The following is a 27,655-nucleotide window of genomic DNA, read 5'->3' on the forward strand; positions in this document are numbered from 1 at the left end:
GATGCATGTATAAGCTGGAAGTCTCAGCTACAAAACATTGTGGCCCTTTCAACCACTGAGGCTGAATATATTGCCACTACTGAGGCAATAAAGGAAGCCATTTGGTTAAAAGGATTACTTTCAGAAATTGGTTTTCTAAAAGAAAAACTCACTGTTTTCTCTGATAGTCAGTCAAGCATCCAACTTTGCAAAAATCCAGTTTTTCATTATAGGACTAAGCATATAGACGTAAGGTACCACTTCATTCGAGATGTGATAAATAAAGGTTTGATAAATCTTGAAAAAATAAAGTCTGCTGATAATCCTGCTGATATGGGCACTAAAAGCTTATCTTTGGAAAAGTTTAAAAGCTGTCTTGATATACTTAATATCTGAACTGTTATTCTGTAACCAGTTTCTTTCTTGCAGGGACCATCCTTAAGGCGATGATGAAAGCCTGAAACCCACCACCTTGGTTTGGACCAAGGTGGAAATTGTTGGGAAATTTTGGCCCAAACCAAAGGTGATGGGCCCTCACTTCGGACGGCCAAATCACACATGGCCCTGTGGGCCACTTACTCTCTTGACCCGACCCACAAAAGGTTCGACCCATTGACCCTACATATTTATACCTAATCTCGGTCAAACCCTAACTCATTTCTGCCTCTTCCTTCTCCCTCCCGAACCCTGGTCTCTCTCGTCTCTTCGGGTTCTTCCCATAACCCCTGGAGTCCTGTGTAACCTCCCCTTCCCAATAATGGCCGTTTCCCGGCCATTAATGGACAGCCCGTTTATATGGCTGGTCTGTTTTGGTTCGTGGGGATAAGCCGAAAACCGAACTCTCTCTTCTCCTGTCTCTCTGATACTCTGATATTGCCTTTGTGGCATAAGCCTCCGTGGTTATCTTAAAGCCTTTGTGGCATTCTCCTTTGTGGTTGAAATAGAACCTTTGTGGTTCGGTTTGCCTGAGTGGCTTGTGTGATTTGAGCAACCAGTGAGGTGCTCAACCTTTGGCCTTGTGTAGGCCTTGGGTTTTACGGCTCCTGAGCCTTACAGTTGTCTTTGACCCCGTTTATTGTTATCTTATTGTTTCTGGTTTATTTCTGGTTTCTGTTGTGCTATTCCTTAGATTACTTGTAATTCGTTATAGGAAAGCCTGTAATATTAAGTTATTGTTAATTTCTGTAACTGTGTAACGTGTTGTAATTGTGCCGGAGATCGATCCACTCCTTACATACATCCTTCACTTTCATAATAAATTTGTGTCAGCATCAAGATTTGCCTGCTTTTCTTTAAGGTTAAACCGCAGTATTCGTGAACCTTAGAACGATGGCCCTCAAATTATGTTCCCTTTTCTCAAGAACCGAAAGGTCGTGCGAAGAAAAGTAAGATTTCAACGTCTACTCTTTACACATCTAAATAACTTTTTGTTTCCATTTGATCCTGGAAAGAGTATGAAACTTGGGATTGGTTTTTGAAGGAGCCCAAATTTGGTCGCAAGATCAAGAATTTCAAGGGATGAAGAGTATGATTTTGACGATGCCACGTCCAAGCTGACACCTCTATCGGTAGTGGCGGATGCGTTTGTAGAGCTTTCTGAAGTGGTGAAGGCCAATGGCTTTGATTATGATCTTGATTTGAAGACATTTTGTGATGCATGTTCGCTTGTTTCTCATCTCTTTGGTTGTTTGGGCAAGCCTTTTAAATTTGCTGAATTGGATTATCGTTCCAAGGTTTGTGGGATATTCTCTTAAATTTGCAAGGCTTTTAAATTGTGCAGTATCCATTGTTGGATCTAAATTGGTAATTAGCAGGCAAGATATCTTTTCTTTGTTCTATTGTGCATGTGTTTAACAATATGGGCAGGGCTTACAGGCGTTACAGCCCTAGCACTGATGAGATAGTTATGTGAAATTCAAGTCTGTGTCTCGTTGAAGTGGTATATGCAATAGATGTAAAAACAATAAATGGTTAGGATATGCCATCAGCATATAAATCTCACTTTCTAGGTGGCTTAATCCCATATTTCACTGATTTCATGATTAGCATATAAGGATTTCCATGTGTGTTTGTGGCCATTCCATTTCTCCCAAGTTATGCAGGACAAACTATTGTTTCTTGAGATAAGGCTTGTCTGCCTATGAATATTGCACATTTCTTTTATTTTGGTCCCATCATCGGCCTTTTCCTTTCTCTGTCCTGCCTCCCTAGCTTTTCTCGGGTCAATGTTTTCCAGGTGAGTGATCTTGCAGAAGCATCAGAAAGCTATGGAACTTTAAACAACATTCTCAATTTTGATGTGCAAAACGACACGGTGAGGGTACGGGGAAGTCTTTCACGTTATCTGCGCAGAGTCAGACAGGGTCTTGATCTCCTCCGAGCTCTATTCCAAAACTTTGTTTCATCAGAGTATGTTTCGATGCCCATCATTTCAACTTCCAGCTCTAAGATTTCACTGGGACATGATACTATCCATAGGTGTCTTAAATTCTATGTTTCTTGCTTGAAAGAGATGTTGCGATTAACTGGGCTGTATATCTGCAGTGATACCTGTTTGAAAGAAGCAGCCTCAACAGCTTATGCAAAAACATGCGCACCATATCAGACGTGGGCTGTGAGGACTGCTGTTTCGGCTGGAATGTATGCTCTTCCGACAAGGGAACAGCTACTTTCGAAGCTAAATGAAACTGGTGAGTTGAAATCCTGTGCATTTCTTTCTGCTCCACATTCTGATATTGAACATATGAATAGCCCTAAGCTCATAATGCTTGAAATCACGGGAACATATATATCATGTGATCAGTTTTTACCTTAAGTTTTTCATTTTGTAAAAAGCGAATTCTGTTAATACTGTTAGTTCTATGAAAACATTGCCACAGATGAATCGGCACAAAGGGAAATGGTAAGATACATCAAGGCTTCGCTTCCAATAATACAATATATCGATAAGCTCTACACTTCAAGAAATATCAGCTTGGACTGGTGAGCTTATCTGAAATGTACAATTACGGTCATGTTGGCCACATTTGGAGATGCATCAAAAGTCGGAAAGATTCTGCTTATTCGTAAGAAGCCTTCTGACAAATCCAGATCGAACTGGGTTTTTTAGCAACCAATTTAGGTAACTAGATTGATAGACAGAATTAGCAATGGACGTGGATGCTTATTAGCAAGCATTCCTAGCAGCAATGGCATTGCTTCTTGTATTTAGAGTTAGTATGGATGGCTAGCTAATAGTTCAAATGTATGTTTACTTGTCGATCAACTGTATGGCTTATAGTTCAAATGCATGTTTACTTGTACAACATCTGCTACATGTATATGAAATGTTGCCAGAACACAAATTTCTAGGGCAGAGATTCTTATAATATGAATTTCAGGCATGTGCTAAGACATTTTGGTTAGTATCATACACGAGTTAAATTGTATGTTCACTGTTGTCCCGCTCAAGATGACTGGACATATAACGAAACTATTGTATGATTATATTTTGAAAATCAGTACCTAAGTAATTATTCAGGGAATTAACAAGTAACATAGCAACATGAAGCAATATATTGAGACAACAAGCACAGCTATGTCACTTGTTTTGGGAAACTCGGGATTCTTAGCAGAAGGAAGAACAAAGTATAACAAAGGTTTTGGTCTACAGGAAGTAGATTATAGAGAGAGAGAGTACGACGAAATTCAACACCAATTTCATTACTGATCATAATTATTTAAATACTAAAGCCAAAATAAAACCCAAAAAAAGGTTATCCTTCCTCGAAACAGAATTATAAACCGCATCTAGGTCTTTTAAAAAGTTCTAAAATCCTTTTGTTTCAAAATTTGTTAATGTTCAATTGTATAATCTCTCAAGAAAAAGAAAGAATTAAATACAACAAAACATTGACAGAAGTCTAACAGTAGTAGAGGCAAGCTTTAATTGGTTGCGTGCTACATCGTCAAGCTTTCTGGGTTCTCAATGATTTTTGAGAAGGTTTGAAGGAATGCAGCCAAGTCAGCCCCATAGATGATTCGGTGATCAGCTGTAACGTTCACCTGAAAACATTGGTGCAGATTGTTTAGTTTTCTGCCTTCCAGCAAAATTCTATTCTCTGTTACATGTTAAATGCTGTGATCCAACTGAGAAAATGTTCTTTACTTCTAGCAGAAACTAAGGGCTTGTTCTGAAGTGCTCAGAAATATTACATCTGTCAGGCCTTATGTGCTCTGGCACTAGCAGAAGCTCTATCTTACAGCCCCAAAAATTTAAGTAGAAACACCACTATTTTAGCATTAGTCATGAACTCAGCTAACTGTCTGATGCTGTATATTACTCTTAGTTGGTGAAATGCATTTTAGTTTGAATTAAAGCAAAGTCAATCTTCAATGTTACATGTATTTGAGTTCAAAAGGAGAATTTATCAAAAAGAACAATCAACCACCAATTTTGGCTCTATTACTTTCTTCACACACAAAATTTGTTTCTTATGTATAGAGGAAATATATCAACTAATGCACTTAACTGATCTTAAATGGTATTATTTCAACGATAAAGAAACAACCAATTCCCTTGATGTTTTTACAGACAACTCCTATGGTTTAATCTTTATCATATCAAAGTTATGTCTAGCACAGTTTAGTGGTTAGCCTTCATCTCAAAGGTAATGTGTATGTGATATGCGACTGTTAAATGGGTTCATATAATGGACTTCAAATATATTGCTTATTAACACCAGCGAAGATCCAGGTGGATTTTCACATCCAACTAACAGTATTGAGTATTCAAATTCAAAAGAATGATAACAAATAGAAATAAGAGTAGCAACAGATCACACCATAAACATGTGCATTGCAAGCTGGGGAGTTCTAATTAGTGTTATAATAGCTTCAAATACTATACCTAGCACTATATGCGCTGATAATATAAGCATGTTAAGTGGGAAAGTTTTATCAGCATTAACTAGACAACAGACTTACCAGCATCTTGTTCTTGACGCTGAAGAATCCATCTTTGTCAGCTACAACAGTAGGTTTTGATGCTCCCACAGCCATAATAGCCCCCTGACAATCCATCCAAATTACTTGAGCATTTCAAAAATTACCTTGCAATAGAATGTATTGCCAGATCTCAATCCTCACCTGTCCTGGTGGAAGAATAGCATCAAATCTATCCACTCCAAACATTCCCAAATTAGATAACGTGAAAGTCCCTACAAGTCAAAAAACCATATAAATCAGTTTGCTACATCCAAGAACCAAAATACTGATGTTCTTGAAAACCGATACAATTTCTTACTGTTTAATTACCTGAATTGTACTCCTGGGGCTGAAGTTGCTTTGCCCTAGCCTTCTCAACTAGCTCCTTCCATTTTTGAGACAACAGATAGAGATCCAACTATAACCAGAGCAAACAAGTTAAGATCATCTGAAACTTCAATAATTGCATAGAATCAACCAAATGTATGGAGGAGAAAATATTTCATTCATGTATTATACCTTATCAGCATCTTGAAGAACAGGTGTGATCAATCCACCATTAATAGCCACAGCGACAGCAATATTTATGCTGCTATTATAGGTAAAACTTTTCCCATCTTTACATGTAGCATTCACCACTGGATGCTGAACCAATGCCATTGCTGCTGCTTTGGCCAACAAAGCAGTCATGGTAACACCCTTTGGCTTCACCTACAGTTAATGTAAAAAAAAACCCCATTTAAAATTTGACTTGACTTTAGACTTATATCATAAGTCTGCTAAATAGATCATATCATAACAACGGTATAGTAAGTGATGGTGAAAACCCTTTATATCTAGTCTTGGCACTGCCTATGCAGCCCATGTGACAAATCACAAGTTGTGAATTACATGTATCCACTATGTAGTGTAATGAAAATTCAATTGAATTCATATTGCAATTTACCATAAAAGTCGGCACCTTGAAACCAAATTAAGAACCTTTAAACAACTTTACCTTCTCGTATAGGGCATCAAGCGCATCTGTCGAGATGGGGTAACCAACTCTGAAAGTCGGCACGCTAAGACTCTCCACCATATTCTTTGACACAGCAGCCTGCATCGTGGTGAAGGGTACGACATTTGACCCTGGAATCTCAGGAAAACTTGTTGCAGCCTTTGCTGGAGATGCCGTAGACGTTGCAGCAGATGCAGCTGGGGCAACAGGCGCTATCACATTTGCCTTGGGGGCAGGCGTAATTCCAGCTGCCTTCTCCACATCCTCAGGCGTTATCCTGCCAAATGGCCCTGTCCCCACCAATTTATTAATATCCACCTTATGCTGCTTGGCCAATTTCTTCGCATACGGCGTTGCCACCACCTTCCCCGGTGTCGCCGGAGCAGCTGCTGCAACGGCGGGAGCAGGAGCTTCGACTTTCGTAGCGACAGGAGCAGACTCTTCCACTTTCGTGGCTGTGGCACTAGGCGCAGACGACGATTGCGCCGCTGCTTTAGCCTTAGCTTCGGCGATTTCGTCCTCCGTCTCGGCTAAAAGCCCAATCGGGGCGCCAACGGGAGCCGTTTCGCCGTCATTAACTACAATGGCAGCTAATATTCCGTCGTAAAAAGTTTCGACATCCATATCGGCTTTATCGGATTCAACGACGACAACGGGTTCGCCCTTGGAGAGAACGTCGCCTTCGGATTTAACCCAGCTGACGATCTTGCCCTCCGTCATGGTAGAGCTGAGGGCGGGCATAAAGATCTCGCGGATCTTGGCGCGGACAAGGGGGAGGCGAGAGATGGAGCGGGGTTTTAGAAAGAAGGCAGAAGGACGGAGGAAAGGGGTGGAGGAGGAAACGGAGGAGGAGAAGGAGAGGGAGGCCATTGTGAAAGAATGGAGAGTAGAGAGAGAGTGTGGTGTGTGTTATAGTCGTGTAGAAGAATAAAAGAGGAGAGGGGGGGAGGGGGAGGGCGGAGAAGACGAGGAAGAGTTGGTTTGAGTTAGCTTTGAGTAGTCCGCCTGCCACTCTGCATTTTGTTCATAACTGTATTTCCACGGCGGAATCTGAGATAGTTATAGCTTTGTACATAGCGTTTCTCAAAATAGGTCCAGCCCACATGAAGTTTATTGGGCCATAGATACACTATACAGATTTGGGTAATTTGAAGTAATCTTGATTGACGTTGGATGACCTCAAACTTAACCAGTTGGGCCTAAATATCAATATCAGTCCAAGCCAATAGAGTAGGCAGCAACTGGAGACATGAGATTACTAGACTACCATTGATGTGCAGATCTTGCCTTACAAACAGATTTTAGATTACAAGATAAAATCCCTTACGCTCTAACACTCCAGTAAGAAAATATAGGAAATATCCAATTCTTCTTAACTTTCTATTTTAGATGATATAGTGAACTTAGTTAAACAATCATAATATGAACGTGTTATCTAAGTTTCTACTACTTTTTACATTGGTGGAATTGTAGTGTACAAATTGATAAATTTCTTTTAAAATAGTAAAATACGCTTAACGTTGACAGCTACAACCAAAAAAGGAACCTTTAATTCAGCGAAAAGACCAAGAAAAGCAGTGGTGATACATATAATTGAAGCCAAAGTTTTGCATTAAGCTTTTGGATGGGAAAGCACATGGGATAGAGACCCTACCCAAAGAAGGAAAGATAGATAGAAGAGCCACACTTGACACTCCACAGAAAGAGCAAAGCATAACCAAAATTGGGTTGATGAAATCATAATTTCACACATGTAAGCTGCTGCATCGTCAAATCCTTTCTCAACTGTCAACATAGTTAGTTGTTTTGTTGCACAAACATTTAGTCCATACAGTTTTTGTGGGAATTATTGCTTCCACTACTACTTTTTTTCATTAGTGATCCTCTCTGTTATCTTACTTCTCCTATCATACAAACACATTTGCTCTTAATTACTTGCTTTCTTTCTAGCTACCTTCAACATGTCTATGATTACCTTCAATGCATATAACCACTGAAATTTCAATATTATCTCACATTCATCTTTTATTACTCATATGTATTTGTTTTCTATTCTTTTACATAATTTTGACATTCTTTTCCACTGAAATGTTTATCAAGCCTCGTTCCTAAGTATAAGGAATAAAATAATTCCATAGAGTTGTGAATCGTACGTCAATATATGCTAATTTATCTGTTAATTATGTGAGTTATCATAAATGAGTGATAGCTAGGGGCTATTGTTGAAAAGCGTGGCCAAATAGTGGTCAAAAGGTTATGTTTGATATAAATCTAATCTTGAATTAACTCTTGATAATAACATTTTATAATGCAAAATAAATCATATACACCACGAGAAGAAACATTTTAGTTAATGCCAAGCAAAAAGTCGAAATAAATTATATACACCAGATTGAAGGAACAATTAATCATATAATTTTTGTACACGTAACCTGTAAATATTAAATAAAAATATATATATAATGGGATAGAAATAGAAATTCAATCAACTAATTACAGCCTATCATATCAATTCTGGGAAAAGGCCAAAAAGGTTTTTGATTATTCGCAAATGATACTATTTACTAAGATTTGATCGATATAAAAAGGATAATCAATTAATTGAACGTTCTTAAATAGTATTAATAACGAATTAAAATCTATTAATTTAGATTCTCTTTTCCCACGCCAAACAATATTATATTCTTAAACTAATTGTATTTACAATTCAAAATTAAAAATTATTTGAAATGGTCAACTATTGGAATCAAATGGGAATGAACAAAAGATGGAGATTAGGGTTTGAATATGTGGAATTGGTCCAATAATAGGAGGGCCGACAAGCACACATTTGGTATTCAAAAATATGTTTCCTACACTCCAACCACTCATAAATAAATTGATAGCCTTTATTAATTGAACAAGTGCTGCCGCTGCAAATTTGCCACGCTTCCCTGCCCTGATTTAGTGCGCCAACGCACCACAACTCAGGCCCGCGCACCAATCGCATTCTCTAAACTTAAAACCTTAAAACTAATCTCATATTCCTAGCCCTCAAATCCCAATTCACCATTATTTGCATCAATCTCTCTTGATATTTATCATAATTATGAATACTCACTTATTATTTGAAAAATTATAAATATCTCTTAATATTTGATGAAATTATATAATATTTGGATGGAGGTATGAAATTATCGACTTTGCTCTTATTATATTTTTTGTCTTTTTAAAAAAATTAAAAATTTATGAAAAAAGTCAAATGGGTGGATAAAAAAAATTTAAAAATTATAAAAAAGATTATCCACTTAGTCCAAAAAAAATTAAATTTTTTTAAAAAAATAAATAAATTATAATTTTTAATTCAATTCATCACAAAAAATAAATAAAAACCTAATAAATTGAGTTAATTATTAGACGGCCTTTAAAATAATATTATATTATTAATGCGTTGAGTTTTTAACCATTCACCTACTTAATTTAGTTATGTGATATAGTAGTTACAAGTGGAATGATCCCTTGGCGATAATTCAACCACATATTCTATTCCAATTGGAGGTTGAATTAGGTAATATTTGCGAATAGAGTCCACCTAGACAGAAGTCCCACTTTGGCTACATCTTCTTGGAATAAATACATTATTGCCACGCACTCTATACTTTATGCATACAACACCAATATAAATACTTATCTCCCATATTTGTCAAGTATGAGATTTTGACTCCATCTTTTTACAATTCTTTCTACCACTTTAAATTAACTTATTTAATTTAAATATAGAAGGGTTTTTTTTTTTTTTTTTTGCGCAGTTCCGATTTCGATCTTTAAATACAAGAGTACATAAGATCTTGATGAATTCAAATGTGTTGTTTTATGTTGAAACGCCTTCAATTAATTTAAGTATACCCAAACAATTATGATAAAAAGAATTTTAAAAATTGAAGTGGGAAAGTTTTTCACGATTTGTTCTAAAAAAAATTAATATAATTCAAAAAATGAATATCATACCGAAGTTTTAAACCAAATGTACTCGATACCGTATCCATATTATTTGAAATATTGAACTATGGAAATATACTAAACAATACATACTTTATCACCAATTATTGCTTCATTAGCACCCAAAGGCTAACAAATTGAAGCTAAGCACTTGGATCCTTTCTCACTTTATGGTATTGTTTACATGGGTAGTGTAGCAAGTGAGGGTACCTAGTCCATATGTGTAAGCTTTCATTGGATGGTCCATCATCCAAGAACTCATCGATATGCCCATTGGCTATGCCTTATGACCAACCTCTTATACTTGGCCCACGATCAAGCTATCTTGTCACTAGGTCAATACTAACAACTTATTGCATATCCTGCACCTCCATTATTTGATTATTACAATTTAGTCATCTTCATATTTCATGTACTGTGGAGCATATTTGCATACTAATCCAGATCGGAGGTTGAAGAGACCCTAAGGGTTAGTTCAATTTGAAGATATTTGAGATTTGATAAAGACGAACAAATTGTTAGACTCGTTGAGCCCAACAAAGATTTTTTGATATTTAAATCAATTGAATTATGACAAAAAAAAAAAAAACTAGTCTGCAAATGAACTTCAGCAAACTTTGGCTTCATTCAATCAAGAGCAAAAATTGGAAGTTATGCATTTTTACCATGATCAGAAGTTTAGCATCCTGCCAATTATAATTTTTGTAATTTTTTTGTGTTTCTCAAAATACCATAATTCGTTATATTTCATCTGAATACTAATATGTGGTGTCATATTACACAATATAAAAAGTTGTCATTTCTCACAAAGGGTGTGAAAGAGCATGATCGATTAGCATATTCATAATGCACAATGCATCTCATATCTCATTTTTTTAAAATTAAGAAGCACGTGGCACTTATCTATCAGGTGTAATATAACATGTATTTAACCAGATTGGCTGCCAAGACAAAAGGAGAAAGTAAGCAGAAGTGAGGAACAAGAACCAAGATGAAATAAAACAAGAATGCAGGACCAAAAGTGCAAAAAGAATTTCAATGTCACAAAGTAGGAACAGGATTCGCTTAGCTGTACATCCAGCCTATCCCCTTTGGCATCTTCTCTCCGACACTTGACACGTAGCACTTTCCAAAAAGGGACCACCTTACTAAAATTGTATGACTCTCAAAATATTGTTACAAATATATCAATCGTATGATACAAATCTTGTTTACTATAATATAATAACTTGTTTCTTTTATTACTCAATTCTTTCGCACCCAAAATCTAGTCTAAGTCAGAAAATTTTAATTCAAATTGAATTTAATTAAATTAAAATTTAATCGTTTGATAAATATAATATATTTGTAATGTAATTAGTATAATTTAAAAAATAATTAAGTTATAATAAATATTAATTATATTTATTATATAATTAATTTAATTTAATCAAATTTAATTTGAATAAAATAATGTATAATTAAATTCAAACCTACAGCAAAATATCTAATCCTGCCAATCTACGACAAATAAAAAGACAAATAGAAAAACGATGTAGGCCCAAAAATCCCCCAAGAAATATCAATGCCACCTCTACAAGCTCCACGTTACCACATGGTGTACTGTGCATGACCACCCGCCCCCACCCCCAACCCTCACCCTCCCCCCACCTAAGCCCACTCCATTACCTTATATGATGGTGCCCCCTCACCATCACAATTGAATGCAAAAGAAAATTGAGGTTTTGTTGTATAGTTGAGGCTTTCTATCTTTTTGGGTGTCTTTTTTTGAAACAAAATCCTCCCTGTATTGAGGGGTACAAAACATTTATGCATGGAATGGAGGGAAATAATGGTGACAGTAGTATTATAGCACCGTTTGTGATGAAAACGTATCAGATGGTGAGTGATCCCACTACGAATGGGCTCATCGCATGGGGAAGGGAACACAATAGTTTTATTGTTCTTGAGCCTTTGGATTTCTCGCACAGGATTTTGCCGGTTTACTTTAAGCATAACAATTTCTCCAGCTTCGTGCGTCAGCTCAATACCTATGTGAGTGCTTGCGGGTTGCTGTTTTTTTTTTTTTTAAAGTTCACTTCTTGTGTATCTGATGCGATTTTGGGGGATTTTTTCTTTTCTTTGTGAATTTTACTTATTGCTCAAATCATTTAACTTTAATCTGAATCTGGGCTCGAGCTTTTATGCTGGGGAAGTTAATTTGAGAATCGAAGAACTCAAGCTAGCATAGGAGAGAAATGAACAGATGAGCTTTTTTCCCTTCGTTACTTTCCTCTGTTTTTCAAGTTGTGGGATAATGAAAGGATGAACATCAGTTGCATGAAAGATGAACTAATATTGACCAAGTGATTTAAACCAAATAATTCAAGAATAAGATTTACTTTTATTGGACTAAATTCTGGAAACATACTGAGGCACACAAATCTATGTTTTCTGTGGTTCTGCCTGTTTGGATAATTTATGGAGCTTCAAACATGTTATTCTTGTCAATTAGTTTGGTAACCTATTCGACATATCGAAGATTGAAAGAAGTGGTTTCTATGTTCTTGGGTATTTATGATGGAAATGTTCTTGCTGCCCTTATACCTACTTTTGGATGGTTCTTACCTGTTAATCTAGTTTTGCAGCGAATAGAGATGTTAACTGTGAAGATTGACTCAGTTTAGCCCACAAGTATATTAGTATCTCAACTTATTAGATTTCTTGTTTTTCTTCTTCTTTTACTTTGTTTTTCTGTGGGTTCCAGGCGAGGGGTGGGAGGGCGGGGGTGTTGGACCATCAAGGTGATACAAAACTTTGTGATGTTTATAGTTATTGTGTTGTTGCTTACTTTTGAGCAAGTTACTTCTCTGAAATTAGGACAAGAAATCTTTGAGTTTTTGATTCATAAGGAATTCTTCAACTTATATCAGTTATGTTTTGCTCTAATCATTTCAATTGTTGAATGTAGTCATGTTGCATATAAATAATTGATCTCCTTGACAGTACAACAACTGGAATTTAATCATGTTCTGATTCTTCCTTTGACTCAATCCTAAGGTCCTAACCAAGTCTTATATCTGTTTGAGTGATTTACTTGAATATATGTCAAGTATGTCGCTTTCTTACGTAACTTTATAGACATGTCGGTATTATTGATCAGTATGGAAAAAGGACTCATATCGTTTTCTTGTGGGTTTGTGTTAGGGTTTCAAAAAGGTTGATCCAGACAGGTGGGAGTTTGCAAATGAATGGTTTTTACGCGGGCAAACGCAGTTATTGCACAACATTGTGAGGAGGAAGAACACAAGTAGAGCCTATACTTCACTCATGAAACACGAAGACGATGAAGAGGAGGAGCTTTTAGTGGAGATTGCAAAGCTAAAGCAAGAACAGAAGAGTTTAGAACAAGAGCTTGAGAGCATGAACCGGAGGCTGGAATCAACAGAGAGGAGACCCCAACAAATGATGACTTTCTTGTACAAAGTTGTCCAAGACCCCCAAATTCTGCCCCGAATGATGCTCGAGAAAGAGAAGATGAGAAGGCTAACATCTGATAACATCGAGAAGAAGCGAAGGATTATGATATCCGCAGCTTCATCAAGTTCCTCTTCAGGAATGGCTATGTCGAGTTCATCAGCCAAGAGCGAAGATGATCAAGACTGCAATACTATCGGGGAAACAACACCGAGTTCATCACCCGAAGGGAACTTGGATGCCGATACTTATTACCAATCTTCACCGTCTCTTGAGCTTTCATCGTCCCCTGAGATGTTTAGTCATAGACAAGGTATAGGTATGCCTGTGATGAGGCAAGATTTTCAAAATTATGCAACTCTTTCTAGTTCATCAATGCTTAGCCCCTCCGGCGAAAACAGTGGTTTTGCTGCCGCACTACCGCCAGTAGATAGCATAGCAGGGTATAATAGTGGCGGCGGAGGTAGTGCAAACTACTTTGAAGGGCTAATGGCTGGGGAGAATGCTAGCCCACCACCACCCTATCCATTCTCACTTCTTGGAGGTGGATAGCATCACATTATTTGTAGGGATTTAGTCCTTTTTATTAGTAATAATTTAGAATGTATTAGTACCTTGTTTGCACTTCTTTTATGCTTGTAAATTTTTTTTCTAAACAGTAGTGTAATTTCAGGTTGGTTAGATGTTACATTAATAGCATTCTATTATCAAGTTATGAGCCTCACTCTAATTATTGCCAGTAAACTTGAGAATTAATTGCCTTTTGATTTCCATTTTTTGTTTATTGGCAACAAATCATAAGATTTGTATAATCTCCTTTTTTCCGGTATTCTCAAGTTCACTAGGCTCGAGATTTAATCCTACTCATAGTTTGTGACTATTGTTGGTCTAAGAAAATTTTACAGACGATGAATTCACATACAACAATACCTCTCACTAAATAATTCAAACCTCACACATATACATGCAATAAAATCTTACACGATTTCACCAACCATTTCGAAAGTAACTTCATTGTCAGGGAATCATAGAAGGTTTAATGTTACTAAGGCATTGGAGGTTGAGTTAGGTAATATATTGATCTTGGTTAGCTTCAAGCTTTCAAGTGTGCTATTCCCTTCATTAGCAAGCCACAATCCATAGACAGAGAGCTAAGCCTCCATAGAGCCTCCCAAAGGCACAATATAATAGATGTAGTACCACCCATATAATTATACTTAACATTTAAATATATCTATTTGATAGTAGAAATCTAAAGTTTTTATTTTATTGGCCTCATTGTGAGGCACCCATCTCAAATTAATTGATGGAAGAATTTATGAGCTCCTTAATTTTCGATTTCTTATGAATTAAGGCATTTTTGTGACAGATGACATCAGAATAAAATATTAACGGAGCATAAAGAGTGGGAGGATTCATGTGAATATCTGAGGTATCCACTAGCCACAGTTCAAATAGGTATATAATATATGAAAGAGTGCACGAATTGGATTGGATTAGAGAGAATGTAAGTTTTCAATCCTCCGTCACCAACTATAATTTTTTTTTTTCTTTGTCCGGAATAAGTATGGACTTGTGGTCTCATTCTACTAAAAGTACAACTTAAAAAACAAGGTATGATGAACCTCTTGAATTCTTGCAAGAGCAAATAACAAAGGTAGTTAAAACAACAAAATTAAGAAAGACCTAAAAGTTCCAATCTTGCCAAGCCCAGTAGCCCAAACCCACCAATACAAGAAGAAAACTACAACATCAAATTATGGGCCATGAGCCTCAATAAGACAAAGTTAATTCCAATTCATTTGTGCTGAGCTTTCTGTCCATAATATTTTAAAAAATATTATTTATACACATTTTATTTTATTATGAATATTACATTTTAATACGTAAAATATTATTTATTGTATTTTATGATAAAAAATAAAAAGAAAAAGAAAATATGGTGGCTTGGTCGAGCTTTTGCGATTGCAATGTGAAGGAAGAAGAGGAAGTGATATTTTTGGAGTATTAGGAGCCCAACTTGGCACATGCGCTTGCTTTGTCCTTACCACATTTGATTGCATAATCATCCCCACCAACTTATTTATTTTATTTTCCTGTCATATCATAGTCCAAACTCTATCCCTGCTTTACTGTTGCCAATTAAATAATATCCATCGACAAGTTGCACAGGTAACACATAATTCGACATGGTCCACAATGTTGTCTATGAGTAATAACCAGTGTTTTCAACATTTATTGTTCTTGCAAGGATTGTCTATTTTGATTTGATTGAGTTGTTAATCTTATGACTAAGATATATATATATATATATATATATTATTTTTCAATCAAACATGGATAAAATTAGATAATGAGAATTATTTTATTTTATTTTTGACACAATAATTATTATTATGATCGACATTCATAAGATTTGTTTGAGAAAAAAAATTTGATTTATTGCTTTAACACTGGTTTTATTTCGATAAATCTAAAAAAAAATAATAATTCTAATTTCTCAATATATTTATATGAATGACGATCGATTAAAAAATAATTTTTCAAATTCGACATAACTCTAAATATATTTTTAAAAAATCAAATCCATCAAAACAAAATTCACTCTCAGATCTATGTATAATGAAAACCTACACGTGCATAGACTTAAATGAATCAGCTCAAGTCAGCTCTACTACACTAACTTTGAATTTTCCCTAAAGAAAACCAAAAAAAAAAAGAAAAAAGAAATATCCCTCCACCTTAATTTCATCTAATCCAAATGAAAAATAAAATATTGGATTGAAATTTTTTATTATAATTTATATTTTATTTTTATATATAAATAAGGCATGTACGAGTATTACGTTATTGATTTTATTTAAATAAAAACTTTGCATATAACACGTATATGTTAAATAAAATCAGTCACAATACTTACGCGTTGAAATTTTCACGTAAGTAAATATTACTTCATCAAAATAATAAAAAAATCTATATGAAGTCAAAAGCAAGTAGCATAAAATATAAAATTAATGCTAAGCATACAAATCTATTATTGAAGTGTATCAGCCTAATAAAATAAAAGTACATGAGACTACATCAAAAGAATATAGCAAAATGTATATGGCTCCCATGTCATGTGACTTTGAGATTCAATTCATTTGCTCTAAAATACTCCACATAGATTGTCAAATTCTTGTGCAGATTTGTAGAATTATCCTAAAAGTACTATTTATATACATTCTTCCAAATTATATTCAATTTTCAAGAGAAGTAAGCAGTCACCTGTGTCGTTGGAAAAACGGAACAATTTAATTTAAGTCAAGTGTGTTATTTGTACAGTCATTTATTATCGATCTATGATAATAGAATCAACCGACCTATAAAGGTGGAATCATGTTATTTGAAGGAATATGAAGTTGTGATTGGATAGTTAGTTATTATAGTGGTGTAAGCAACCGTTTTTTGTCAGTAAAGATGAATTTTTTTTATATTAATATAAATATAAAATACAATTAAAACTACAATAAAAAATTATATCTAAAAAAAAAACGTTAATCAAATAATTATGTGAGTTGGGGTGATGCGATGAGTTAGTATATTTGGTGTATTGATAAGTTTAAATCGATGATCATAGCACGTCCGGCTGGGGGGAATATCCACCGATTGGATTCAACGGGGGATGAGGAAGTTTCCTAATTTTGAATAGTCTTCCCGCCTCAGCAGGAATAGGGGGGCTAGTTGTGTTTTGGAGCCAATCTTTTGACTTACGCCACCTATTTGGCCTTTATTCTCGATCCTTCCATTCATCTTTTGGTTTTATCCATATCAGCCGATGCCTTCTATTCTATGCCGTCTTTTCTGTTTTTTATTACACTCTGGAATTATAATATAGTCCAATAAATCTTCAGGATTTTGGGTTTGGTCCTCAAATCACCCATCCGCCTTTTTTTCTTAATCATTACATAAATTAGGTATGTTTGTTAAACTTATTAATTATATGGAATGTTCATATTGTTGATTCTCGTTGCAACTCTTTTAAAAATACATCCATGTTTTTTAATTAATCAATATTATTACAATATTCAATATATGATATATGAATATTTTTTAATCAACCAACAACTTAAAGCAAATAAAAAAACAAGATACCAACAACTTCAAAGCAAACAAATAAACAACGTACCACTATTAAAAGTGAACTAAATATTTACATCTGTAAAGACACAAACTCATGACTTTTTTGTTGTGAGACCTCAATCTCACCACTTAGGAAAGCTTGATCGTTGTAACCTTTTTATCAGTCTCAATATGTTAAAATTCTCAAAAAATTTTAAAAAAATCATAAAAGTAAAAATATCTAATGATTGTATGCAAGATGTTAAATCAACCATTCACAATTATGTAAAATAAGTAGTTAATTTCATGTAAAATTGGAAAGGTAGTTTAACAAAAAAAGATTGGAACACACAAAAAAGACCTCGAGGCTTTATCAACAGCATAGGTAGATTCTAGGTTATGTACAAGAATAAGTATCAATTTTTTTTTCATGGGTAGCATGTAAATCATTTTATGGCTAAGCTCGCCTAATTGAAAATAGATGATTATGTGCTCGATTGACCCTATGATTGAGTAAGTTAAATCTGTGTTTCGAGTGCAAGTGCAATTTTTTATACTGTTTGACTCCTTTTTCCAAAATTATTTTTAAAATTAAATTATACTAAAATCAAATCTTGATTGAAACTACAATTTATAGTTTTTAATTTCATCGCAATTATTTTTCATCAGATTATCTAATTAAATCCATTAAATTCTACTAAAATCACATTAATGAGAATCAGAGAAGTTTATGCAAAAAGATAAATTTACAGAAAGCATGTGGTTTGAGTGCTCTTGAGAATTTCACGTGGATATGAGATTGGAGGGTGTTTGGGAAGTTTATAAGTTATTTAAAATATTTTATAAGATGTTTGACATTTTATAAATTCTATAAATTATTTGACATTTTTTTTTTGCAAAAATAGTTTATAAATTTAGGATTTTAAAAGTTTTCTTATGTTGTATTTGGATTGATTGATTTAAAACTAAGAATTTGTTTAATTGAGGTAAAAAGTGGGTGTATAAAAAAAATAGAAGTAAAAATAAATGTACGAGATAATTTTTGGTGTTTGATTATGAAGAATAGTTGGAGATAGTAAAATTGGATGTATATAAAATCTCTACGAAGTTCAATTTCGTTTCTGTCCAAACTTGCACGGAAAAATAGAAGTATAAGGCAAAAAAAAAAAAAAAGATTTTATTTTTATTTTATTTTATTTTATTTACACATAAATGATTTTCCTCTATGTTTTTTTCTTTTTGCTGAAAATGCCGGTATAGAACTTTTGAAAAAAAAAAGTATAACCAATTTCCAAGAAAGATTTCTACATTGTTGATAATTGATAGTAATTTTTTATTTTATTTAAACTGAATAATTTAAAATAAATGCAATAATACTCATTTTGATGAATAATTTTATCTTTATTTTGTTTGTTTTACTAACAAGAGGTCTGTATACTAAAATTATTTTTGCATAATATTAATTTATTTATTTTTTAATTTAAAATAAAAGGCACATGATTATTCAGTAAAATTTATAAAAAATAGTATTTTATTCTCAATTTATTTTTCTCCTACCAAACAAGGGGTACCATTCAAGATTTATTATTTTTTTAATCATACCAAATAACTTGAAGAAAAACTATTATTTTTTTTCTCCTCCTTGCCTTTTTGTTTCTCCTCCCCCTTTCACTTTCTTTTTTACATCACTTGAGTCAAACGAACTCTAAAAGCTTCAAAGTTGTTAGAATAGTTCAATACTGTCAAAAAAAAAAAAAAAAGAAAATTCTTAAATCAAAATCATTCCATCCAAATGCCACCTTAAGCTGTATTTGAATCGATGAATTTGAATTTGATGGAATAATTTGAGGTAAAAATTTCAAATGAATTCCTAGAAAAAAATTTAAAATCTAATCAATATTCAATAAAGTATAATTTAAAATTAGAATTGAAGTATTTAAAATATTTTGTATTTAAAATTATCCAAATAAATCTAAAAGATCCATTAGTGGGAAATTTGAAACCCATAATTTATAATTCATAAATTTTTGTGTTAATGATAAAAAGTGTTAGGAGTTCTTAACTTATTTTAATAAATTTACAAACGCTTTCAAATTAATTATAAATTTTTGTTATTAGCATTTTATAAGCCTAATCAACTTAAAATTTTCAGACACTTCAAAAGATTATTTTTAAAATAAAATTTAAAATCGTAGATGATATAAAAGTATTTAATAAAATTAATAATTTTTATAAGACTTTCAAAATAAATTTAACAAAGCACTCTATTAGTAACAAAAAAAAGTAAGAAAAGTTGATATATATAGTTATAAGAATAAAAAAAAAAAACTAAAATAGTTATATAATATAAAAAATAAGTCTGACTATGTCATATAAAATTGTTTATTGATATTGCTCATTTAAATCATAAATCTATAACTGTATTATTTATAAACCAATAGTTGTTTTGGCATCAATTAGTAAATGAGCAATAGTCCAGGGACTTTTCTGCAAACGTTAAATAATGCTCGCAACTTCTTGCGTATTTCCTCCGTATCATCGCCATGTTCAAACTCGATCCTAGCCGTCAATTAGAATCGCGAAACCCTAGGCCCCCCTATAAATACCTTTTCAAAATAAGAAATTCTCGTTTTAAAAAAGACATAAAAGATTTGAAAACCAAAAGAAAGTCCTCTTCTTCATCTATCCTCTGTCCCTCTCCTTTTACGCGTCTGCAGTTTTGTTCAATACTTTCTCCAATTAGTTGATAGTTGATGGGGGCGATGGCGAATAGTTCCACGGCGTCGTATGTCGGTTGGGAGGAGGTGGTGGTGTCGAGCGAAAAGGGCCGCCGTAAGGTTCACTATTACCTGAAGCGCTGCGGCGGAGGCCGAGATCTGGTGGTTGTTGGAAAGGAGAAGAGCGCAAGGCATATGTCGTATCATTATGCGATTAAAGACAACAAATCCTTGCTTCCTATCTTGAACCGTTCTTTTAGGTTGAAGCTGAGGTCTAGAAGAGAGGTCATCGATTGGCTCAGTTCAATCCTTTCAGGTGCCTGTCAAATTTCTTATGAAATTCCTCGTGTGAGTTATTTTTTCCGTGAAATTTAAGTATTTTGCTGAAAGAAAATGTTTTTTCTCCCGATATTTTTAGGGTTTCTTTTTTTATTTGAACTTTTGCTTCAAATCTCTCTCTCTGCTGTTTTTGAAGTTTTTGTCTTTTGTTTTTATAACTTTAGATCTGCGCATAAGTAGTATCAGTTACGTGACGTGTAAAAATGGGACCTTTACATCAATTTTTCGTTTCTGCGGAAGTTTTTCAGCGTGGTGTTAAGACCTTTTGGAGAGGGATAAATTTCTCTCTGATCTGTGCGCGAAAAGTTTAAAAATGAATTATGTTTTATGTTTTGATTTGTTCAAAGAACAGATTGGAGGGTCAGAAGAGTTGAATTATTTTTCTTGGAAGGGTTGGTTTTTACTTTGTATCTGAAGAGGGATTCATTTTTAGGTGAAAATGAATTTTTCCGGGAGTACCCCCGGGCTTTTCTTCAGGGTAAATTGTTGTGTTAGTACAACCGCATCTGTATTCTCTGCTGATAGAGGGAGTGATTCTAGATTTTCTTGAGAGTTTTGTGGTGAATGCTGCGTTCAACTGGATCTGAGCTATAAGCTTTCTGAATTGCATCCCTATCCTTTTCTCTTTTTTAATTGGTGGTTAAATTCTTCTTTGTATCTACGAGTGGTTTTTTTGCTCGTTTTTTTAAACCCATCTCATTTTTGTTTTTCTTGCTTGGCCGTTGCTTCTTTCCCCCAAATCATGACTTTCATCATCTCAATCGGCTCTTGCCGTGCTTATGCAAGACTGACAATTGTCTGCTGCAGGAATATTAGGTCAATTACTAAGAGCCGGTTGAGAGCCTCGGAATTCCCATTTCCCGTTCTAGGTTAACATCTGCAATGTTCTCTTGAGGCCAATTTTGATTGGTCTGTGTTTGCCTTTTCTGTTTGTGTTGTAGTGTTGAAAATAGTTGGAAATTTTCTGAGAGAACTATTATGAAATTTTGACAATATTTTGTCACTTTTTTCCCTATGCACTTTCGGTTTTCCAGATTTATCTCAAGTTATTTAATCTATTAGTATTTCTGATGGATGGATTATTGAAGCCCTGGTATCACCTTGCTTGGTGCTCATGTTTCTCTTCTGATTTTGTTTCAGGTGAACAGCCTAATGGTTCCCCTAGGCAGTTTCAGGGTGGGATGGAGAGTGAGTTGGATGCTGATTTTATTAAGGTTGCTAATTGCTTGTGTTTTCTCTTAATATTTTTGCTTAATTCTTCAAATCTCAAAACCAAAGACTGATTGATTTCATTATTGTGTTCCACCGAAATCTTTATGGGATGCTCAGCCTCAGAAGTTGGAGCAGTCCAGGTCTGAATTCACGTGGTTGGGTTCATCATGGTTCTCCCGAAAAAGACGGGCCCACTATCAATCATTCCGGCGCAATGGTGCTGTAATATCTGTATGTACTCGCTCACAACTCTATAAATTGTTATTCTTATGGTTTGGCTGGGAATGCTATTTTTTATGCTTTTGTTTTTGCTTTGTTTTCAACTGATTAAATCTCTGATTGTTCATTTTCTCTTGACTTGCAGGTTCAAGACTTTGTGTATGTATTGGCAGAAGAAGGCAAAAGACTTGTTGCTTACTTGGATGATATGTATGAAGACACTAGAGGCAACAAGATGGTTGTGGTACGATGGTTTCACAAAATTGATGAGGTTGGTTTTGTTTTGCCTCGTAAATATAATGACAGAGAGATTTTCTTTTCTCTTTGTCTTCAAGATCTCAGTATTGAGTGCATAGATGGACTGGCAACTGTGCTAAGTCCAGAGCATTATGAGAAATTTTCCGATGAGGCTGCACGTATGGGGTTGATGCCTTATGTGTGCTATAGACAGTTTGATAATGATGATGTCAGACCATTTGACATAACACGCATCAAAGGATATTGGAAACAGGAAATATTGAGGAGTAGAGCTTCATTACGTGAACTCTCTGGTGATGATCTGAAGTTGAGAGGATCTATTGGTGATGCTGTTGGAGATAGACCCAATAAAAGAATTCGCTGGTCTAAAGATTGTGATGCATACTTGAATTCGCCTGATAAAAAAGAGACTATTGGAACTAGTCTACAATTTTGTAGTGGCAGTTCGCTTGAGTCTAAAGGAGTTCTGAAAGTGGGTAGTCTAAAAGAAGGTTGCTCCTACTTATCCTCGTCTGGCACAGATAATACAACACCACCGAAGACTGGGTGTCATTTAACTGTTGGCTCGCAGGTTGAGGTGCTTTCTCAAGATAGTGGCATCAGAGGCTGCTGGTTTAGGGCTTCAATCATCAAGAAGCACAAAGATAAGGTGAAAGTACGGTACCGCGATCTGAAGGATCCAGTTGATGATTCCAAAAATCTTGAGGTGAGTATGATGTTAAATTTTGCATTTCCATATTGATGGTTGTGCTTTCCTATTCATTGAACCAATTCCTGACCATACTATGTTGCTTCTATTTCATAGGAGTGGATCATGGCATCTCGATTAGTCACACCAGACGCACTGGGAATTCGGTTGTCTGGAAGGACCATTGTTAGACCAACCCCGTTATCTGATGTCAGCAGAGTGGTTGGTGTGCTAAATGTTGGTAGTGTTGTTGATGCTTGGTGGCATGATGGATGGTGGGAAGGAATTGTTGTGAAGAAAGAATCTGAAGATAGGCTACATATATACTTCCCAGGTGTGTATCACAAGTTTGGTTTATCTGAAAGTGATTTAAATGTTTACGGGAGACCCTATGTCTGACACTCTCTGGTCTTCCCCCCATCTCCCTTGCTCCACCTCTCTAGGTGTTGTCTGAACTGACTGTATGTCAAGATGAATCCTGATATAATTGTAACTAATTTGCAGAAGAAAAGCAGAAGATAATATTCGGTCCTTGTGATTTGAGGCGTTCAAAAGAATGGTTTGCTAGTGGGTGGCAAAATATCAAGGAAAGACCAGACCTTGCCTCAGCATTTTCTGGTATAAACAGAATATCAGATATTGACCATGATGTTGCACCATTTGATAACAAAGATCTTGCTGGCCGCATTCAGAATGATGCATTGCCTCAAACCCCGATCAAGATTGGCGACTCAGTGGCAGACAATGTTGGCAAGATGCCAATTGAGTGTCAAGCTGTAAGAGACCTCTCAAAAGATTATTTACTTGCTAGGTTGCGATGGAAATCATCAGGGAAGAGAAGGCGTTGCCGGAGCCCTGTTCACAAGGTCCACTTTGGTACCAATGGTAGTAATTTTGAGACAGGACTGCAGACATTCAAGAAATTCTTTGCCAGTTCGTCTTTGAAGTTTGATCCTGACTACTGCAAATATGCTAGTGACTCTCACTTTAGTTCATCGGTTGTGCCTCCTCTAACAAACTTGGTTATGTCTAGGTGATGTTTTTAAGATCTTGTCTAACTTGTTTCTTGGTCTCTCTATTAACAAGTAGTGTGGTGGATCCATCTGTACATTCTTGCTGGTGGTTAGGTTGATCCAAATTGATGGCTTTAGAGTAGATTTATTGACTTGTGCAGAAAGGTGTTTAATGGAGAGGTGAGGCGGCCAACCAGTTCGCCCCTTTGTATACAATAGGTAAACAGCCTGCTGTGTGGTGTATTGCCCGTGGACCACAGGCAGCAGTTTTGGTATAGCGGAATAATCCTTAGGTGATTCTAACTTCATTTAGAATGTTTCCTGATTTTCCCTTAAATCATTTGTGAACTATGTATTTATTTGTCAAATAATTTTTTTTGTTACTCTTGTAGCATTTCATTTCCATCTGCTGATAGACTTCCATATGCTGCTGGAGGTACATTGTATATTGTAACTATCTGACGAAGTATTGACAAGAGGGTGTTTGTTTAAGAAAAAGGGTTTCTGTTTTCGTGAGAATTGGGTCAGTCCGTTGGGTTGTGCTGGGCAGCTATTGCTAAACACGTTATTTTGATATAGTTAGACGCGCAAGCATCAAACTATTAGCAATTTGTTAAGAGTTCAAACATTGTGCAAGTCCTTGCTCTATGAGGATATTTTAGGAAGTTCGAAACTCCCATGAATTCCATGATGGACCCCCTGGATATTAATTTATACATTGTCTAAATAGTTTCCCAAGCATTTTCTAAGTCGAGAAATAATAAGCGTAAGTCTGATGCAAGAACATTATAATAATGCCTTCTAATTTTCTCCAAGTACGCAAAACATGAGTTTGAAATTAGCTAAAAGAAGTTATGAAGGATTAGCATGTCAAGAGAGCTGGCCATAGTTTGAGACGGTCTTAAATCAAACAAGACAAGCCATCAGCCAAGCGAAGGCAGCGGTAATCTTACCCTTATTATTACCTAATCTCAATTTGACCTGATTGGTTCCTTGCAACTAATCTCTATGGTATTAGAGAGGCTTAGTCTTTAAAGCAACCTATTAACAATAATTGTATGCAAAGAAAGTTCAATGCACTGTGGGGGCTCCTTCATGATCTAAACCATATTTGTCAACTCAAGACAATTTTTCCCTACTTACAATGTTTTTATGGTAAAGTCCCCATTTTCTCCTTCCTAGGAAGCATATATGCAAGGAAAGATGGCGTAGTCCTATCATTGTTGTAAGTTTATGTTGGCAAATCCTTTTCCTACCACCATCTCCAAAACCCCTCCTTTCATCACTCTTTCACAAGATGAAAACCAGCTTTTTCTCTTGGCTCTATCTGTGATCTTTTCTCTCAGGCTGCTGATTACATACTCATAAGTCATAGCACAGAAGCATGTCCCTGGTAAGATGGAAGAAGGATGACCTAACAACGATGACGGCAACGACAGGGGTGAAAGGCAGTCGCCCTGATCGAACCACCCTCGCTGCGGTCGAGTCGTTGGCCGTACCTCTGGTGAGTTAATTTCCGTACAACAGTTCTGAACTTCTTGCAAGTAATGCAGTAGCTTCTCTGTTCATAAGCTAAACTGCCATAAAATCCTCTGCTCTTTGTAAGTAGGTGCAAGAAGTGGTGTTTTTAGCAGATTTCCGGTGTGCCAGGTGCCAGAAGAGGGTGGCTGAGATTATGGCCAAAATGAATGGTAAGAGTAAGATTAGCTTGTTTAGCCATTTCACTCAACCAGCAGTGGTCTAGATTGTTGGCCGTTGTGGGTGGTGGTGGTCCAGGGCTTTCTTGACAACCTTGATTTCTGGCGTTGTCAGTGGACTTCCCCATAGGCCATTGGATTCTCTTTTGCAATAATATTATGTGATGGTGGCCCTGCCGAGTACTTGATAATTTTCTTCTTTTTGGAGTGAGAAAAGTGACCTTTTCCCATGGGGCCAAGTCTTTTGGGGCAAGGGTGTTTTATGACTGCGAGTTCTACACTTGTTTCGAGTATGGCTTCATAAAAAATGAGTGTCTGAATTTAAGGATGATAATAATGTTGTTTGGCGCAGCTTCTCTCTATGGTTTCCTGATTAATACGATAAGTGACGTTGAGTTGACCGTTGCAATTATTGTATGGATCATTGATTGTCATTCATTTGAATTGTTAGAACCTAATAATATGGACAATTATCACAATTATAGCACATGTAGGAAACTAGAAGGTTATAACAGGGAGGGAGCAGTTGTCTTTGCTGATTACACACAACTGTCCTCCACCAGATTTTCAGCCACTCCTTTTCTCCGTACTTTGATAAACTGGAAAACACGAGGGAGTAATCTTACCTGCTATATTTCTTTCTTTCTTTCGTTTTGTCCTTTTCTTTCATGGGTATACATAAATTTAGTACAGTATACGGACATCTAAATCACCGTTGTGTGAAACCAGCTTTCTACTACACACCTATTTCATTTTCTTTGCATAGACAAGCCTAAAAACATTAAAACTGTACCTATAATGTGTACTTGCTTAAGGCCACCTACATGGCCTTAGCCATGTTATCTTGATACAGAGCCAACAAACAAAAACTTCCATGTCAAGAGGCCCATCACACACACACACACACACATACTGAGAGCACTGTTTTCCAACATTTTTTCTCATTTGATTTACTCCAGACTGATGGTTTACAGTGTTGAAGTAAATTTCGTCAGCAAAAGCAAAATCCATATGTTCGTTTGCGTCTTGTAGGAGAGACTCAATCTGTGGTGGTTAGCGTTCTGGAGAAGAAGGTAACACTCACTTGTTCATATCCAAATGCTGATAAATTGCCCGGACGACAAGTTGCTGCTGTGTGCAGGAGTTCATGGAGCAAGGTTTCCCTGATCGTGCGCCTCTTTCGCTCTTCCTGCACTTAACTGCCTAACCAAAACGATTCCACAGCAGAAGAATTACTTACTTGAAATATATATACGTACAAAGATTCCAAATTTACTCGTATAGAGCTGTTAGTACAACACTATACAGGTGTAAATAACCTTTTGGGCAGCGTTTTGACAACGTTTGGACAGTGATTCACAGAGATTAGGGCCTGTTTTGGTAATAGAAAATTCTTACTTTGGTGTTAAATTCTTGTCTCTTACTGTTGTTCTGTTGTGAACTTTTATGGGGGGAAATAAGAAATAAGTGGAGTAAAGCTTGTCATCTCAGTACTTTCAATGAGATATTTGCTTCACTTGGAAGACTGGTAAGCAACAAATATCAGCCTCAATACTATAAAAACTACGCAAAAACCTTCCAGCAGCAGGTTTTTCGACCTTTTCACAGCAGTTTAAAAGTTTAATCCTCAGATCTCTGTACGAAATTCAGACGTAAAATTCTGTATACGATTGTGAAGTAAAGAAGAGAAAGAAATGCTTTACCAATTTCGGAATGTGACTTTGTTTACTGATTACTCCTACTTTTCTGAATCATCATAAGAGCTTATTTACTTAGAATTCTTTTTGCAATTCCCATTCGTGGACAACAGCAGGATGCTTCCTCTGTCAACAATACTATCATATTGTTTACAAGGCAAGAAAAAGGTTGAGAAAGATGGTCAAATCAAGACATCTTTTTGAGGTTTCTCAACCTTCAACAGAATTAGATTCCTTGTTGAGAGAAAAAACCTTTAATAGAAATACCAACCATGTTCAAGAATCGTGATCCTTCAAACACAAAAAGACCAGTTTCTTTTCCCATTCCTCTACTACTCT

At 35.5% G+C, this 27,655-nt stretch overlaps 5 protein-coding genes across 8 annotated transcripts; 4 read left to right on the top strand and 1 right to left on the bottom strand.

The window, feature by feature from the left end:
- Positions 1–1,250: 1,250 nt before the first annotated feature.
- Positions 1,251–3,167, top strand: LOC105161121 (ACD11 homolog protein). 2 transcript variants are annotated; one of them, XM_088884825.1, is made up of 5 exons: positions 1,251–1,364; positions 1,460–1,712; positions 2,216–2,388; positions 2,524–2,669; positions 2,859–3,167. In XM_088884825.1, the coding sequence occupies exons 1-5, from the start codon at positions 1,309–1,311 to the stop codon at positions 2,963–2,965; spliced, it is 735 nt and encodes a 244-aa protein (XP_088740951.1). In that variant the 5' UTR covers positions 1,251–1,308; the 3' UTR covers positions 2,966–3,167. The 2 variants fall into 2 exon arrangements, with proteins under 2 accessions (XP_088740951.1, XP_088740948.1); XM_088884822.1 differs by lacking the exon at positions 2,859–3,167 and having other exon boundaries at positions 2,524–2,820.
- Positions 3,168–3,775: 608 nt separating this feature from the next.
- On the bottom strand, positions 3,776–6,963 carry LTA2 (2-oxoacid dehydrogenases acyltransferase family protein). The gene is made up of 6 exons (XM_011078727.3): positions 5,942–6,963; positions 5,464–5,655; positions 5,275–5,362; positions 5,107–5,177; positions 4,945–5,028; positions 3,776–4,023 (listed from the first exon to the last, which is right to left on the bottom strand). The coding sequence occupies exons 1-6, from the start codon at positions 6,809–6,811 to the stop codon at positions 3,919–3,921; spliced, it is 1,410 nt and encodes a 469-aa protein (XP_011077029.1). The 5' UTR covers positions 6,812–6,963; the 3' UTR covers positions 3,776–3,918.
- Positions 6,964–11,605: 4,642 nt separating this feature from the next.
- Positions 11,606–14,086, top strand: LOC105162133 (heat stress transcription factor C-1b). The gene is made up of 2 exons (XM_011080093.3): positions 11,606–11,953; positions 13,106–14,086. The coding sequence occupies exons 1-2, from the start codon at positions 11,729–11,731 to the stop codon at positions 13,925–13,927; spliced, it is 1,047 nt and encodes a 348-aa protein (XP_011078395.1). The 5' UTR covers positions 11,606–11,728; the 3' UTR covers positions 13,928–14,086.
- A 6,024-nt stretch (positions 14,087–20,110) lies between these two features.
- Positions 20,111–24,305, top strand: LOC105161154 (Agenet and bromo-adjacent homology (BAH) domain-containing protein). Of its 2 annotated transcripts, XM_020697653.2 has the most exons (7): positions 20,432–20,509; positions 21,340–21,401; positions 21,673–21,746; positions 21,862–21,975; positions 22,109–22,927; positions 23,027–23,243; positions 23,414–24,305. In XM_020697653.2, the coding sequence occupies exons 3-7, from the start codon at positions 21,714–21,716 to the stop codon at positions 23,944–23,946; spliced, it is 1,716 nt and encodes a 571-aa protein (XP_020553312.1). In that variant the 5' UTR covers positions 20,432–20,509; positions 21,340–21,401; positions 21,673–21,713; the 3' UTR covers positions 23,947–24,305. The 2 variants fall into 2 exon arrangements, with proteins under 2 accessions (XP_011077062.1, XP_020553312.1); XM_011078760.3 differs by lacking the exon at positions 21,340–21,401 and having other exon boundaries at positions 20,111–20,509.
- A 601-nt stretch (positions 24,306–24,906) lies between these two features.
- Positions 24,907–27,109, top strand: LOC105161139 (uncharacterized). Of its 2 annotated transcripts, none has more exons than XM_011078747.3 (4): positions 24,907–25,147; positions 25,269–25,426; positions 25,532–25,613; positions 26,652–27,109. In XM_011078747.3, exons 2-4 carry the CDS (start codon positions 25,307–25,309, stop codon positions 26,816–26,818), a joined length of 369 nt encoding a protein of 122 aa, XP_011077049.1. In that variant the 5' UTR covers positions 24,907–25,147; positions 25,269–25,306; the 3' UTR covers positions 26,819–27,109. The 2 variants fall into 2 exon arrangements, with proteins under 2 accessions (XP_011077049.1, XP_020553317.1); XM_020697658.2 differs by lacking the exon at positions 24,907–25,147 and having other exon boundaries at positions 25,154–25,426; positions 26,652–26,692; positions 26,761–27,109.
- The last annotated feature ends 546 nt before the right edge of the window (positions 27,110–27,655 follow it).

Source organism: Sesamum indicum, linkage group LG1 (genome assembly GCF_026168435.1).
Source record: "Sesamum indicum cultivar Baizhima isolate 11 linkage group LG1, ASM2616843v1, whole genome shotgun sequence".
Lineage (NCBI taxonomy): Eukaryota > Viridiplantae > Streptophyta > Magnoliopsida > Lamiales > Pedaliaceae > Sesamum > Sesamum indicum.